This window comes from Cherax quadricarinatus, chromosome 3 (assembly GCF_038502225.1).
Source record: "Cherax quadricarinatus isolate ZL_2023a chromosome 3, ASM3850222v1, whole genome shotgun sequence".
Taxonomy (NCBI): domain Eukaryota; kingdom Metazoa; phylum Arthropoda; class Malacostraca; order Decapoda; family Parastacidae; genus Cherax; species Cherax quadricarinatus.
Window position 1 is genome coordinate 77,765,282 of NC_091294.1, and position 16,843 is coordinate 77,782,124.

The 16,843-nt window shown below is 40.5% G+C and overlaps 1 protein-coding gene across 1 annotated transcript in view; it reads left to right on the forward strand.

Annotated features, from left to right (window-relative positions):
- The first annotated feature begins 98 nt into the window (after window positions 1-98).
- Mcm7 (minichromosome maintenance 7) overlaps window positions 99-16,843 on the forward strand; it is a 27,059-nt gene continuing 10,314 nt past the window's right edge. The window contains exons 1-12 of the mRNA XM_053799930.2: window positions 99-247; window positions 2,613-2,747; window positions 8,435-8,544; window positions 10,387-10,511; window positions 10,955-11,135; window positions 11,320-11,466; window positions 11,707-11,880; window positions 12,019-12,528; window positions 12,748-12,929; window positions 13,218-13,329; window positions 13,486-13,650; window positions 13,870-13,955. Of these exons, the coding sequence (XP_053655905.2) occupies window positions 211-247; window positions 2,613-2,747; window positions 8,435-8,544; window positions 10,387-10,511; window positions 10,955-11,135; window positions 11,320-11,466; window positions 11,707-11,880; window positions 12,019-12,528; window positions 12,748-12,929; window positions 13,218-13,329; window positions 13,486-13,650; window positions 13,870-13,955 (1,964 nt within the window). The 5' untranslated portion in view covers window positions 99-210. The remainder of the gene's footprint in view (window positions 248-2,612; window positions 2,748-8,434; window positions 8,545-10,386; window positions 10,512-10,954; window positions 11,136-11,319; window positions 11,467-11,706; window positions 11,881-12,018; window positions 12,529-12,747; window positions 12,930-13,217; window positions 13,330-13,485; window positions 13,651-13,869; window positions 13,956-16,843) is intronic.

Genomic DNA, 16,843 nt, shown 5'->3' on the forward strand with positions numbered 1-16,843 from the left:
TATTTATGTGCACCTGTATGTAAACAAACTTATTAGCTAAGTTATTTAGTTAGTACAGTTGAAATGTGTTTTTTCGCGGACTTGTGAATGTCGATCATTGTTGTGGTAGTTGGCGCCAAAAGTTAAGAAGACGAGTGAGAGATTGAGTCTCCCTTATTTCTCCCTCAAATACACCCCTGAGAACCTCCAAACCTGCCCTGAATCACCCTCATGGCCTTCAAGACTCGCGACTACGAACAAGAGAAAGGTGAGACCACAATTAACATTTTTATCTCCAGAAAACTTAAAGTTTTTCAGGATACAGCGCCGACATGTTGAACCCCTGAAATTAATTGGTATTTTAGGCTTGAAATGAATTGATGTGACGTTGATGAGGCTCTTGATCCGAGGAAGGGGAGTTGGGGCCTTCCGTGGAGCCAGCCTGGAGGCCTATGTGACCGCCTCATGCGAGTTTAGCGCTTTTAAAATGTGGGTCAGGGCTGCTGTTGGTAGTTTGTCATAGGCCTACTGTTGACAAGATAGGCCTGCTTTTGACAGTAAGGGAGGCTTGCTGACAAGTAGGCCTACTGTTGACAATAAGGTGGGCCTACTATTGACAGTAAGGGAGGCCTGTTGACAAGTAGGCCTACTGCACAGTAAGGGAGGCCTGTTGACAAGTAGGCCTACTGCACAGTAAGGGAGGCCTACTATTGACAGTAAGGGAGGCCTGCTGACAAGTAGGCCTACTGTACAATAAGGGAGGCCTACTGACAAGTAGGCCTGCTGTACACTAAGGGAGGCCTACTATTGACAGTAAGGGAGGCCTGCTGACAAGTAGGCCTACTGTACAGTAAGGGAGGCCTACTGACAAGTAGGCCTATTGACAGTAAGGGAGGCCTACTATTGACAGTAAGGGAGGCCTGACAAGTAGGCCTACTGTACAGTAAGGGAGGCCTACTGTATAGTAAGGGAGGCCTGCTGACAAGTAGGCCTACTGTATATTAAGGGAGGCCTACTATTGACAGTAAGGGAGGCCTGCTGACAAGTAGGCCTACTGTATAGTAAGGGAGGCCTATTGACAGTAAGGGAGGCCTGCTGACAAGTAGGCCTACTGTACAGTAAGGGAGGCCTGCTGACAAGTAGGCCTACTGTACAGTAAGGGAGGCCTGCTGACAAGTAGGCCTACTGTACAGTAAGTGAGGCCTGCTGACAAGTAGGCCTACTGTACAGTAAGTGAGGCCTGCTGACAAGTAGGCCTACTGTACAGTAAGTGAGGCCTGCTGACAAGTAGGCCTACTGTACAGTAAGGGAGGCCTGCTGACAAGTAGGCCTGCTGTACAGTAAGGGAGGCCTACTATTGACAGTAAGGGAGGCCTACTGTATAGTAAGGGAGGCCTACTATTGACAGTAAGGGAGGCCTGCAGACAAGTAGGCCTACTGTATAGTAAGGGAGGCCTACTATTGACAGTAAGGGAGGCCTGCTGACAAGTAGGCCTGCTGTACAGTAAGGGAGGCCTACTATTGACAGGGAGGCCTGCAGACAAGTAGGCCTACTGTATAGTAAGGGAGGCCTGCTGACAAGTAGGCCTACTGTTGACAGTAAGGTAGGCCTGTTGTTTATATTGATTGATGTTACCTTTATATTTTGTAAATATTATTGTTGTGATAGTTTATTATTGTGTTATTAGCAGAATAAACCTTTCTTGACTGTTCTTGTTATTTTGGGAGATAATAGTACGTTAGTTATGATTGGTCCACGTGTTCTGTCCAATCAGTAGTCATTTCAGCCGGTTCACTGGAAATTAAGCCATGGCGGTGCCGGGTGGAATTAAGTTGCTTTGAATGGCTTTTTTTTTTCTGCTGGGTTATGCACATTACTATGTAATGATTGTACTTGTGTATACCTGTAGCTAAATAAACCTAGTTACCAGTAGCAGAGTAAGGTTAAGTTTGGCTAGTCTGGGTTAGTTATGATGGATATTTTTTATTTCAGTGCCCAGTGGAAGCGTGTAGTTTTGGCTGACTTTTTGACCGGTTTCTGCTCGGTTATTTACACACGTTACAGTGTGTGTGGTGATGGTATTTCTGTGAACCTGGCCAGTAAAATGAGGGTAGGCCCTAGACCATTGCCAATTTCTTTTCACTTGCCAGTGAACATACATGCCTAAAAACATGTTTACATTATCACACTATAAGGGTGTTAGGTTATGAATGAAGAGGAAGATGGACAGGAAGCTTCAACCATGGTGATGAAACTAGCAGGCCCGGCGCTTTATCGCTTCATTTGGATTAGGTCACAGGATTAACTTGGCTAATTTTTTAACACTGGACAAATCATCCTGGATTTCCTGCTTTATTTCTGCAACATAGCAAGTTCCTGATATGTTGATTGCAACATGAAAGACCTAGAGCTGCTATTCAACTCCCCCTGTGGTTATTCTGCATGCCTAATATATGATTGCACTAATATTCATAAATGCTTCTAATTTCTAAGTGATAAAAATCTTGGAATTTTTTTTAATGCTGCAATATGAAATTCTAGAGGCAAGCAATTCCCAGAATTGTTTTAATGTGATTTACAGAGAGGATCAAGCAATTCCTAGAATTTTGTTAGTGATAATGTATGATTACAGAGGCAATCAAGCGATTCCTGGCAGAGTTCCACGACGTTGGTGATGATGGTCGTAAACACTTCAAATACGCTGCCCAGCTGGTCAAACTCGCTCATCGCGAGCAAGTTGACCTCACCATTGAAATTGACGACATTGGTAAGTAGAAAATCAATTTTGCCACCTGTATCCAAAGTACATTACAGGAAGTCTTTATCTTAGACATGTTAGGGACCTGAATTGTGTATAATATTCATAACACGGTAAATCCTCAACTTAATAACAAGTTGGGGACCTCCTGTATTGTGTATAACAGTATACACAATACAGAAGATTCTAATCGTGTTTGTCAGTCGAGGATTTATTGTAATAACCCAAGCTTGCCTTATTGTTTAATCAGTCATTTCACACCAAGGCGAAGGTGACCTGGAAAAGAAGAAACGCTTTCATCATTCAGTCCATCACTGTTTTGTCAGAGGTGCGCCTGTGTTGCAACCCCTGAATGGGTTGCAATGATTGTGTATATATATAATTATTACCTTTTCATATAATTTTATATTGCTTGTATTTGTGATAATAGCTAAATCGTAAATGTATTGCTTTATATTGTTATTTGACTTAGCTTCCTTTGGTTAGGTAGGATGTAACATATTATGTGCTCAGTTCAAGTCTTGATTGTCTAACTACTGTAATTATTGCTTGTGGCTCGTTAGACTGCCGGCTTCTGTTTCTGAGCTGCAGCTGTCCACGGAGCTATCACGTGATCGAGGCGGGGTGTCCTCACCTCGCCTGAAGTATTCAGCCTGGTCTAGACTCTCTTGGTGGTTGGACAGATTGTCTGTCTCATTATTCTTGTTAGTTCTGTAGAACTCTGTTCACAGAACATTGTATAGACTTAGTGATTTTCGACGTTGTACTGAGGTTGTGTCGCATAGACACTCTGAGCAACTCAGGTCCTGAGCTGTAGCTTCTGACCTAACTTGTACTGGTATCTGTGTATTATCACAGTCGGGGATTTTCTTATGCTGAACTTAGATTCAGTAGTATGGGAGTTTTGTGACTTTTGTGGAGGATCTGCAGATGGTCCCTACTTAGTGTCTTTATATATCTCCTTGTTCCTGATTCTGTGTCGCAGTTGCTTGCTATATTGCTATTGGGCTTAGCATTCTTTTTATTGTTCAAGCAGACTGTTCTGATTGCCAGTTGGTTAAGAAGTTAGTTTATTTGAGGACTTTGTCAGTCACTTGTTTAAGTCTAGTCGAGTCGTGAGACATAGCGAACCACTTAGAGCACTTATACACATACACACAAGCTTACTTTTACATATTTGTAATATCTTATTAAATGTTAATGTACCAGACGGTACTTAAGAATTATAAATGTGATATGTGCTTTCAGCACAATACTATTGTACACGAGAGATGTGATATTATTTTAATTACTGTGAATAATTTAATTTAATTTGATGTATGCCTAGACAACTTAATGACTAATAAATTTATTAAATTTTAATTTCTCTAGTTAGTAGCCTACCAGTTGTAATCTTGAAGCACTATTGAATCATACTGAATTCTAATGGATAATTGGACAAGGATACTGACTACTTGTTACGAAAACCCAGTAACAGGCTGGATGCTAGAAGGGCAGTCCTTTCTAGTATTCACTAGAGATCTCTTAAGCTTTTAGAATCGAGTTTTTTGTAACAGCCTGCTACTATTTAAAGTCGTATAAGAAAATATGTATATTATAAATACATATATTATACAATAAGGATGATTGTCATATATAAACTACTTTATAGAAAGACCCTTATGCATAGTATTTTTAGCAGCCTTGAAATTCGGATAATTTTCTGAGAAAAGGAATACACTTTTCTTTTAAATGTTGGAGGCATTTCCTGTGTCTTAAAAAAATGTACAGTGGAACCTGGGTTTTCATATGCCCAAGTCTGTATGTAAAACTATAGTTATTCTCTATAAAATGTATTTTTTTAATATTTTTGAGTGGAAGGGATTAGTAATTGGATTTACATGATTTCTTATGAGAAATATTAACAAAAAATACATTTTGTAGAGACTAATTATAGTTTTACATACAGACTAGGGCTTACGAAAACCCAGGTTCCGCTATGTATAATTGATGGTTTAGTGACTCGCAAAATTGTAATGACACGATTGTAAACAAACCATACTACGGGCGGGGTTAGAACCCGCAATCAGTGTCTCAAAACTCCAGACCGTTGCGTTAGCCACTGGGCCAGCTAGCCACAATAAGATTCATCCGACTCTAGGTATATTTATACACCATAGGAAGGTTAGCTAACGTTCCTATGGTGTATAAATATACCTACTTGGATGAATCTTAGTGACTAGCTGACCCAGTGGCTAACGCAACGGTCTGGAGTTTTGAGACACTGATTGCGGGTTCTAACCCCGCCCATAGTATGGTTTGATGGTTTAGTTATGTGTAATGATCATAATTGATATGTTAAGGATGAGGCTGTGTACATGAATTGAGGGATTGATGGACAAGGACAATACAGGATGACAGAGTTGATCAACATTATTAAGTGTTAGTAATGGAGTGAATGATGGTGAGTTTCTTTTTGGGGTCGCCTTGCCTTGGTGGGAGTCACCGTTAATGAAAACAAATAAACGATCACATTAGTGTATGGTGTTTAAGTGGTTGGCAGATACTCTGGAGTTTTCAGATACGGTTTCAGGTTTTGGGTCTTTATACACGTTGAGTTTTTACAAAGATTCAGCAGGACATGGGGGAATATCAGAGATTTTTGTGTCTAGTATTATGGGTTCTGTTGGAACTATCAAGGAAGTGCTTAAGATTATGATTGTTATTGGAATTTATTGTCTTGTATATGTAGTATGTGTGAACTTATTATATAGGTGTTTGAGGAGTTGGGGAGTGTTGTCTAGCAGTGAACTGTGTTATCATTGGTACTGTTGCCTTTTGTTGAATTGTTATTGGACTGAGGTGATTTGCTGTTGTGGATCCCCAGGCACAAATATAGGTAAGGTAGGGATAGATTAGCAATAAGAGTCTTGTTAATCATGATGTTTAGACATTACTTGCTCTGCTCCCAAACATAATGTAGGTTTTGTCATTGTTAAGTGTGAGTTTATTGGTAGTCATCCAGGTTGATATTTTTAACAGCTCTTCATTAACCCTTTCAGGGTTGACAGGCCCTCTGAGACTTGTTCTCAGGTTCGGCCAAATTTCAAAAAAAAAAAATTATTTTTTCTTATGAAAAGATAGAGAATCTTTTCCCGATCATAATGACACCAAAAGTATGAAATTTGATGGAAAACTTATGGAATTATGCTCTCGCGAAGTTAGCAGTCTCGACGATGTTTACGCAGTGGCGATTTTGCCCACTTTGAGCCCTATTTTCGGCCAATTCCAGTATACTTGTTGACAAAAATCATAACTATTTCTCTAGAACTCCATTTTTTTCTATCAAATAAGTACAAGAAACCACCCATTTACCGATTTCAACTATCCAATACAATGGTCAGAATTTAGCAATTTTGCCAATTTCACACAAATTTCAAAAGATGCCAATTTCCAAATAGGGTCCAGAATAAACAAGAAAGACATTGCTGGCACTAAAATAACATTTCCTCTGTTCATTAGTCACGTCCCCACGCCCCTCTTACATTCTTTTGCTTTCCACTTTGAATTTTTATTCTCGCAAAAAAGAAATAGAAGATTTACTGTTATGCAGACCACAGCATTGGTGTAGAAATGGTATAAATAATATCAGTGCACTTGTGAAAGAATATTAGACTCTCCAGTTGACGTGTATTGGATGCATAGCATGATTTGTTTACTTTTGAACTTCGGTAAAAATCGAACATTTCTGCTACTTGGAGCTTAATTTCAAGGTACTTTTCTTTGTAAAACCAGTCAAAATCATCTCAATTTCTGTAATGTCTTCCATTCTATAAAATGAGACCAGGAAAACTAGAATACAACAATAAATACCTTACGAAAATACAGTGCAAAGTTGCTATTTTAATCCAAAAACAGTCACTGTTTGTTTTTCATTACGCACTGTTTGCTGCATGATTTTTTTTTATACCACGCACACTGACCACATAGATCCATTCTTTCATATGTAGGTCTACCAGCTTTCTCTCACTAGATTTGAGGGCGCTAGAATTTAGGCGTACTAGTACATCAAAAACCCTGGCTCGTAAGCCGTACTAGTACGGCCGAAACCCTGAAAGGGTTAAAATACAGAAAGGCAGAATACTATGGCTAGAACAATACACAAATAGCCTGTGCATAGGAGAGAGGAACCCAAGATGACATTTTGGTCCCATTTGGTCCATTTACAAACCCGCTTTAACACAATAGAAGTTAGACAAGTCAGGAAACTGGACAAGTGTTTCCTGATGCTGGTCTTAGGCATATGATGACCTGCCACTGGAGCCTTTGGTCATCTGACAGAGGCCTTCTGCTGGCTTACCTCTCCACCCCTTTAAAAATTATGGTTGTTATGCAGATAGATGAGTGAGGGAGTCAGTATATATAGGTAATGAGGACAGGGAAGGGACGAGAAGAGGAAGAAAAGTAGTGGTAGTAGTAATAGAAAGTAGGGAAAGTAGTTTTAGTGATAGTTAATAGGAAGGGAAGTGAAGGGTAAGTAGACATATATTTTTTATTTGTTCTTTAATCCCAGTCTTTCTTTTTTTTTTTTTATCTATTTCTTTTCTATGTATCTGAGGATGCTATCTATTAACCATGGGCTGCCTAGTCATGCCTGTGATCTGTTTAGCTTCAGTAGAGCATTGTCTGTTGTAAAGATTTTTTTTTTTTTTTTACTCCATTCATCAATGCCCTTAGTGATGATGTGAAGTTATTGATTGATGTCTCATCATGTGGTGTTTGACATATGTTGGTTATGAGAAAGGTGGGTTAATGATCAATAATATTGTCTGTGATTATCCCTGCTATAATAGTAACTAATATATTGGTCCAGAGGTTGTCATTCGAGGTTGTTAGTCTAGGTTACACTTGTATAATTTTGTTGCATTTATGCAGATTATGGCTTAATTACAGTACTGTGTGTATGATGTAGTTGATTCTCGACTTAAGATTGAGTTAAATTCCGACAAACCCTTCATAAGTTAAAGATGTCGTAAGTCGAATATAAATTAAGTCAGTGAATAAGTCAATGAGGAAATAATTTAGTGTAACTAACTAAATACCGGTATTGAAAAGTCAGTAAATGAATACAGCCTCTCCTCACTTAAAGACAGAGTTACATTCCTAAGACCACATTGGTAAACGAATTTGTCACTAAGTGAGGAGCATACTATAATGGTAGTGGGTTTGTGTCAACCATCTTTGATATTATAATATCACCTTTGCACCATTTATAACATTTCTGGTACATTTTTGTTTATACAGTAGTGTACTATATGTATATTGTAATAAACAGAATAGAGGAAATCTACTCTAATATACATTATTTAGGTTTGTATACTGGTCGTCAGTAAATGAGTAAGTTGCTAAGTGAGGAGAGGCAGTATGAGTTAGGGACTTGCTGTCTTCAAGCTGCCTAATTTAAGTCTCATCTTCAAAATTATTACTGCCACACCATTGTAAAGTTGAACCATGGTAAGTCGATTACACTTGTCCACTAGAGATGTTTGAATCTAGAGAATCTAGCAGTGCTAGGTCGTCATAATGCTTCAGTGCTATAATAGATGTATATGGAGTACTTAGTACACTAATTTTTACATTATCCTGGTATAAGGGACATTCCCTGTTAGTACATTGCAACATGGTTTTACTGTACTATATTACAGTTTACTTTTCAGTGGAGTTTGACCCTGATATGGCCGAGGCTATGGTTCAAAACAGTCGTAGGTACATCAATCTCTTCTCTGAGGCTGTCTACGAACTACTACCAGACTACAAACAGAAAGAGGTACAACCATGGCCAGAATTGACAGGAAGAAAGCCATGGAACGGACGAAGGTTGAACCAGTGCCAAGCGAGTAGTAAAATTCCAGGCCAGTGTGTTAACAACTGGACCAGTGGCTTATTTAATGCCCTGGAGTTTTCAAAAAAATATGAAAAAAAATGAATATTTTATGGTTTTGTGTAGTATACAAAATGTAGTTTACACGTAATAGAGTACTGTTGAGTACAGAAAAAGCCACTAGCATGCCTGAGCATTTTGGTTCAAACCTCGCCCATTCTGTGGTTTGCAATCATTTTATTGCGAGTTGTCACTGATGGTATGTATACACAGGTGTACATCTGTGTATGTATACACAGGTGTATGTGTCTATATGTATACTTAATTCACATTAACCCTTTCAATGTCAAGATTCCTGAAATTAATATTGTTCCCAGTATTATTTTTTATTAACATTGACAGTCTCCCACCAAGGCAGGAGACCTGAAAAAGAAGAAACACTTTCATCATCATTCACTCCATCACTGTTGCCAGAAGTGCATCTACACTACATTTATAAATCTGCAACGTATTAACACCCATCCTTCTAATAGAATGGTAGAGAATGCTTTTTCTGAAGGTAATGACACCAAAAGTACAAAATTTGATGGAAAGATTTAGGTACTTACACTGGTGCAAAGTTAGCAGTCTGGACGCAGTTTGTGCAGTGGTGATTTTGGCCTATTTTAGGCCCATTCCATAGTTTGTCAACCAAATTCTTAGCTATTTCAATCAAGTTTTTTCTCTGTAAAGATTACAATGTGGGGTTTACATATTATTAGATATTGGTTACAATGTGTGGTTGACATACTATAAAATACTAATTAGAGAGGGCCACTATCACACCTAGCATGACTAGGCATTTCGGGCAGACTAAGATTAATTCAAACTCTATTGGTACAGATTATGGAGCATGTTGATATTAAGGCTAGGTAAATGCATTAGTTTGTAAATTTAGCAATGTGAATGGTCTTGTAGTTTCTATTAAAGCTCCTATATTGGGGTATCTCAGGCAAACTTATGACTGGTTTAAGATTCATTAAGTAATAGTTTTATTATGTATTTCTATGTTTACAGTCAATTTGGTGAGTGTGAATTGTGGGGACTCTCAGATATCGAGAGTAGGTCTAGGTTGTTTTTTGTGTGTATGATAAAAGAATAGGTGGTTATTATGTATTTAGCTGACGGTGGGGTGTCATCGTAGTATGTCTTTCATTCTATCAACTGAGCCCCAAAACTGCCAGTTTAACTTTTATAACTGGCCTATAAAGTGTACTGAAGTTAGTAATTTGGCCAGTTTCACGCAAAATTAAAAACTGCCATTTTAAAAATAGTTAACACTAGACATTGCTGGCACTGAAACATTTCCTCTGTTCACTAGTCATGTCCCTAGGCCTCTCATACCACCCTTCCTTTCCATTTTGAATTCTTATTCACACATGAAAAAATATTTACTGGGGTGAAAAAGTATTTCTGGTTTGATAAAATATAACCTGGAAAGATTGTTAATGATATACAGCCTCCCAATAATTGAATTAGGCCTATTAAAATCTGAACTGATATTACCACAGTTTTAGCAAGACAGCAGTTGTGTGAATGATGATAAAAGTAATTCTTCTATGATTGCAAGTCATACTACCTTGCAAGGACACACACACAAGCAAAACCAGTTGTTTTTGCATCAAAATTGACTCTTTTATAGCACAAGGATCAACTCATTGCACCAGGATCATTGACTCATTTATTGCATAGAGATTATGGTTTATTGCATAGATTGCATGTAAAACTGACTTGTGGTTGTTTTGCTAGACAGTGGCGAGGGATGCCCTGGATGTGTACATTGAACACCGGTTAATGATGGAACAACGACTGCGTCAACCTGGCGACTCCCGCGACCCTCGCAACTCTTATCCACCAGAGTTGATAAGGAGATTGTGAGTTACTTCTTTAGTGTAGTGTGTAGTGTGGTAGTGTTTGTGTATGTTGTGTTGTGTGTACTCTATACAACTTTCCTAGTACATGAGGGCACCACTTATTGATCAGGTTAGGTTCTGGGCTACATATAATCTTGGTCATGGCTTGGTCTTGGCTTAATCCTGGCAATATCTCTGTAGATACCTTCCTTTCTCCTCGCATTGTCAAGTGCTTCAAGCTTCAGAATACTCATGACAACCTGATCATTTCTTCTCTTCCTATCTCTTCTCTTCTTTTTAAATTATTTCTTTCTCTTCTGTCTAGTGTTATAGCCTTCAGTTCTTCCCCTCCCTGTGTTTCTAGTCCCACCAGTTGTGAACCAGTAGCTCTTCTGCAGTGCTAATTTACTCTCCTTAGACTGACATCACTGTTGTAAGTGCCTGTAATCCACTTTGTTTTCCAGTGAAGTGTACTTCAAAGCACCATCTACTCAGAAGGCGCTGTCTATCAGAAGCGTGAAGGCCACGCACGTGGGGAAGTTAGTGTTGGTTCGTGGCATCGTGACCAGGTGCACGGAAGTCAAGCCTATGATGCAAGTTGCAACCTACACCTGTGACCAGTGTGGTGCAGAGACCTATCAACCAGTGAGTGGTGTTGCTAGTGTTGCTGTGGTGCCTGTTGATTTATAAGGGAACTGACTGTTTATAGTGGAGCTTTGTAAGAGAACTTAATTCACAATTCATTAGCTTTGAATTTGACTCTAGTAATTATTTTTTTTTAGTAGGCCTACTGTTGTGCTGCTTCATAAGTTGTTCTTACATCATTCAGGTACAATCGTCCAGCTTCATGCCACAGTTGTTGTGCCCCAGCGAGGATTGTCGTGTCAACAAGTCCGGTGGACGATTGTACCTTCAGACGCGAGGATCCAAGTTCATTAAGTTCCAGGAACTTAAAGTTCAGGAACACTCTGACCAGGTATGTGAACTGTTGTTCCAGCAACTGTAAGTTCAGGTGTCTGTTGTTCCAGCAACTGAATGGAGATTTGGTTCAATTTTTAAGTCAGTCAATTAAGAATAAGTACCTCCATTACACTTTGTTCAGTATTTTAAGCTTGAAAAGTGCCTCTATTACACTTGGTTCAGTATTTGAATGTAAGTGCACCATTACACTTACCCACATAGCAAGATCATCAAGTAAGTTATTAGTGTCATGCAGGTACCAGTTGGTAACATCCCGCGCTCCCTGACAGTGATGTGTCGCGGCGAACAGACGCGACTGTGTCAACCTGGTGACCATGTTGCCATCACTGGCATCTTCATGCCGCTCCTGCGTCAGGGATTCCGCGCCATCATGCAGGGTCTGCTGTCTGACACCTACCTGGATGCTCATGTAAGATTGTGCTAGTAGTTTGTGTAAGATTACTATTCATGACACGACTGTGCCATCATGTAGGGTCTGCTGGAGGCTCGTGTAAAGATTGGTATTTTTAAGGACCTAAAGTTGAAGTTTATGAACTTTTTTGTGTAGCGTGTGGTGCGGATGAACAAGACAGAGGACGACGAGCTAGGATCGGAGGACCTGACAGAGGCGGAGATCAAGTTAATAGCAGAGGACGACTTTTACAAGAAGCTGGCCACGTCCATCGCCCCAGAGATCTATGGCCACGAGGACATCAAGAAGGCCATATTGCTGTTGCTGGTCGGGGGGGTCGATTGCAACCCCAACGGAATGAAGATCCGTGGGGCCATCAACCTGTGTCTCATGGGGGACCCCGGGGTGGCCAAGTCACAGCTCCTGGCCTACGTCGACCGCCTGGCCCCGAGGAGCCAGTACACCACCGGCCGGGGGTCAACCGGGGTCGGCCTGACAGCAGCAGTCATGAAGGACCCCCTGACTGGGGAGATGACCCTGGAGGGTGGGGCTCTTGTCCTGGCTGACCAGGGTGTCTGTTGCATCGACGAGTTCGACAAGATGGCCGAGGCCGACCGCACAGCCATACACGAGGTCATGGAACAGCAGACTATATCCATTGCTAAGGTAATCAATCTGCTGTAGTGTAAGGTAATTGTGGAGTGTCTGTAAGGTAATTAATCTGCTGTAATGTCTGTAAAGTAATTAATGTTATGACGTAAGGTAATTGCACTGCTCTAATGACTGTAAGGTAATTTATTGCTGTAAAGTCCACTGTAATTCTATACATGCTCCATATAATTCTGTGTGCTCTGTATAATGCTGTAATATATTGCATGGTTACAGGCAGGTATAATGACTAGCCTAAACGCCCGCGTGAGCATCCTTGCGGCGGCGAATCCTGCATATGGTCGATACAATCCTAAGAAGACTGTAGAACAAAATATTCAGCTGCCTGCAGCTCTCCTGTCTCGTTTCGATCTACTCTGGCTGATACAGGATAGACCGGATCGAGAGAATGATTTGAGGTAAGTTGAGCAGGTTTGGTTTTTAGGGCAATTGAGAGAAGAAATTTTTTAATCGTTAAGTTGATTGCTTTCATGTTAAGGTGAATGTTGTTTTATCGTGGTTGATGCTGTGATTGTAACATCCTCACTCATCCTTCACTTCTGGACAGCAATTGACTGAATAATGGTGAATGTGTTTCTTCTTTGGTTATTTAAAAACATTCAATTTTTGCAACTGGTGTTTCATCTTGCACGAGTGTCACTTCCCTGGGCACTCTTCCCCTAATCATCATTGCACACATGTTGCAGACTGGCTCAACACATCACCTATGTGCACCAACACTGTGCACAGCCACCCACACAGTTTAAACCACTGGATATGAAGGTGATGAGGCGGTACATCTCTCTTTGTAAGAAGAAGGTATGTAGTGTGTATGTGTGTTTGTCTGTGTTTGTGGGGTGTTGTATGTACAGTATGTTGTGTACAACTGTTCATGTAGATAGTACCAAAACAACATGTTAAGAGTATCTACTAATACAAATAATACCAGAACCTAACATTGTACCATTGTTCCAGCAACCCAAGATCCCAGAGTCGCTGACTGACTACATAGTGTCAGCGTACGTAGAGATGCGTAAGGAAGCGCGCAACAGCAAGGACATGACCTTCACCTCAGCACGCACACTGCTGGCTGTGCTGAGGTTGTCCACGGCCCTGGCCAGGCTCAGGCTGGTCCATCTCGTAAGTTATCCTTTTTCTTGAACACTTTTTCATTGTCTTTGTGCTTCACTATTCTTGACTAATGATAGTTCAGATAGTGGTAGTTATTAACCTAGATAGACAGTTCAAGCAGATAACCTGTCTTGTCTGTATAATTCCTTTATAACAGAACTGTATATAGAGGAACTTTATAAGACAACTGACTAAACAATTTAAAAATGTATTCCTGTATATTTACAGGTAGCAAAGGAGGACGTAAATGAAGCGATGCGACTCATGGAGATGAGTAAGGACTCGCTGAACCACACTGATGACAAGAATACAAGGTGAGTACACACTGACTTATACTGAGTACCACAGCAGCCCAGTGCAGGGCCAGGCTGCTGTGGTAGTAGCATAGCTCTGGGTGGCCATGAATGGTCAAGGGATCTACTGCATTGTTTTAGCATGTTAACACAGGTGTGGCTATTGTTAACACCTATGTACCACAGGTGTAATGTTGACAGTGTGTTGTGTGTGTGGAGAAAATCTTCGCTTAGATGTTTTGATCCAGATTAGGTGGAAGTGGTGTCAGGTCTTCCTCTCAACACTTTGCTATCCCTCACATAGTTCTTCATCATCTAGGTGTGTGAGGCAGGCATAGTAAAGCAGAAGGCTCTCTCCCCACCCTTAAGCTCCCTCAGGTAAGCTGTCAGTAGTATGTTTAGGCCTAGATATGAGAGAATAGGTCTGTGGTGTGTGTGCAGTGAATAGGAAAGTCCTGCCCCACACAGTGCATGATGGGATAAGTGATGTCTGTTTGGTTTAAAACGGCAACTTTGAGGTGTTTTTTTTCAATGGCTTTTATGGTTTTATTCTGGGTTTCTTGGTCTTGTTCGATAGAATGGAAGATATATTACAGAAGTAGTGATGATTTTGATTTAGTTTCAGGACTGGAAGTAGCTTGAAATGGAGCCATCAATGTCTGCATTGTTTATTCTGGACTATTATTAAATTGGAAATTTTGAATTTTGTATAAATTTGGCCAAATTTTTGACTTCTGACCACTTAATTGGGCAGCTGAAATAGTTGATTGGGCAGTTCCTTGTACTCAGTAGGAATGGAAGACATACTGGTGAAATAGCTAAGAATTTGGTCAACTGGAACAATGTAACTGGCCTAAAATAGGCCTCAAAGTGGACAAAATTACTGGTGCATAAATATGGTCCAGACTGCTAACTTTGCACCAGCATAATTCACTAAGTTTTCCACCAAATTTAATACTTTTGGTGTCGTTACCTTCACAAAAACATTCTCTGTTATTTCAGTGTATATTTTTTTATGAACATTTCGGGGTCACCGGGCAGTGAAAGGGTCAGGTGCAAGTTTGTGGCCAATTGTTGCAACCTTGCTTCCCCCTGGGTTGATGTTGCTCTGAGTAGCATGCTGTCAACCATAGCTTTGATCAAGGTTCCCCGGAGCCCGGTGCTTGAGTCTAACGTGACTGTATGCTACTCTTGTGACCATGGCCCTTCCTCTCAACTTTGTGTAGTTTCTTATGTGTATGTATTTTCTTTCAACGTACCGGCCGTATTCCACCGAGGCGGGGTGGCCCAAAAGAAAAAATGAAAGTTTCTCCTTTTACATTTAGTAATATATACAGGAGAAGGGGTTACTAGCCCCCTTGCTCCTGGCATTTTAGTTGCCTCTTGTGACATGCTTGGCTTACGGAGGAAGAATTCTGTTCTACTTCCCCATGGACATAAGTGGAAATAAAAAAGAACAAGAACTAGTACAATGATAGAACCCCCAGAAGGGGTGTGCGTGCGTGTGCGCGTGCGTGTGCATGTGTGCATGCGTGTGTGCATGCATGCGCGCGCACTTGTACGTGCACGTGTAGTGTGATCTAAGTGTAAGTAGAAGTAGCAAGACGTACCTGTAATCTTGCATATTTATGAGACAGACAAAGGACACCAGCAATCCTACCATCATGCAAAGCAGTTAAAGGCTATCGTTTTACACTCTCTTGGCAGGATAGTAGTACCTCCCTAGACAGTTGCTGTCTACCAACCTACTACTTAGGAATATATGCGTGTGTAATATATATATATATTTTTTTTTTTTTTCAACAAGTCGGTCGTCTCCCACCAAGGCAGGGTGACCCAAAAAAGAAAAAATCCCCAAAAAGAAAATACTTTCATCATCACTCAACACTTTCACCACACTCACACATTATCACTGCTTTTGCAGAGGTGCTCAGAATACAACAGTTTAGAAGCATATACGTATAAAGATACACAACATATCCCTCCAAACTGCCAATATCCCAAACCACTCCTTTAAAGTGCAGGCATTGTACTTCCCATTTCCAGGACTCAAGTCCGACTATATGAAAATAACCGGTTTCCCTGAATCCCTTCACTAAATATTACCCTGCTCACACTCCAACAGATCGTCAGGTCCCAAGTATCATTCACTCCTATCTAACATGCTCATGCACGCTTGCTGGAAGTCCAAGCCCCTCGCCCACAAAACCTCCTTTACCCCCTCTTTCCAACCCTTTCGAGGACGACCCCTACCCCTCTTTCCTTCCCCTATAGATTTATATGCTTTCCATGTCATTCTACTTTGATCCATTCTCTCTAAATGACCAAACCACCTCAACAACCCCTCTTCTGCCCTCTGACTAATGCTTTTATTAACTCCACACCTTCTCCTAATTTCCACACTCCGAATTTTCTGCATAATATTTACACCACACATTGCCCTTAGACAGGACATCTCCACTGCCTCCAACCGTCTCCTCGCTGCTGCATTTACCACCCAAGCTTCACATCCATATAAGAGTGTTGGTACTACTATACTTTCATACATTCCCTTCTTGCCTCCATAGATAACGTTTTTTGACTCCACATATACCTCAACGCACCACTCGCCTTTTTTCCCTCATCAATTCTATGATTAACCTCATCCTTCATAAATCCATCCGCCGACACGTCAACTCCCAAGTATCTGAAAACATTCACTTCTTCCATACTACTCCTCCCCAATTTGATATCCAATTTTTCTTTATCTAAATCATTTGATACCCTCATCACCTTACTCTTTTCTATGTTCACTTTCAACTTTCTACCTTTACACACATTCTCAAACTCATCCACTAACCTTTGCAATTTTTCTTTAGAATTTCCCATAAGCACAGTATCATCAGCAAAAAGTAACTGTGTCAATTCCC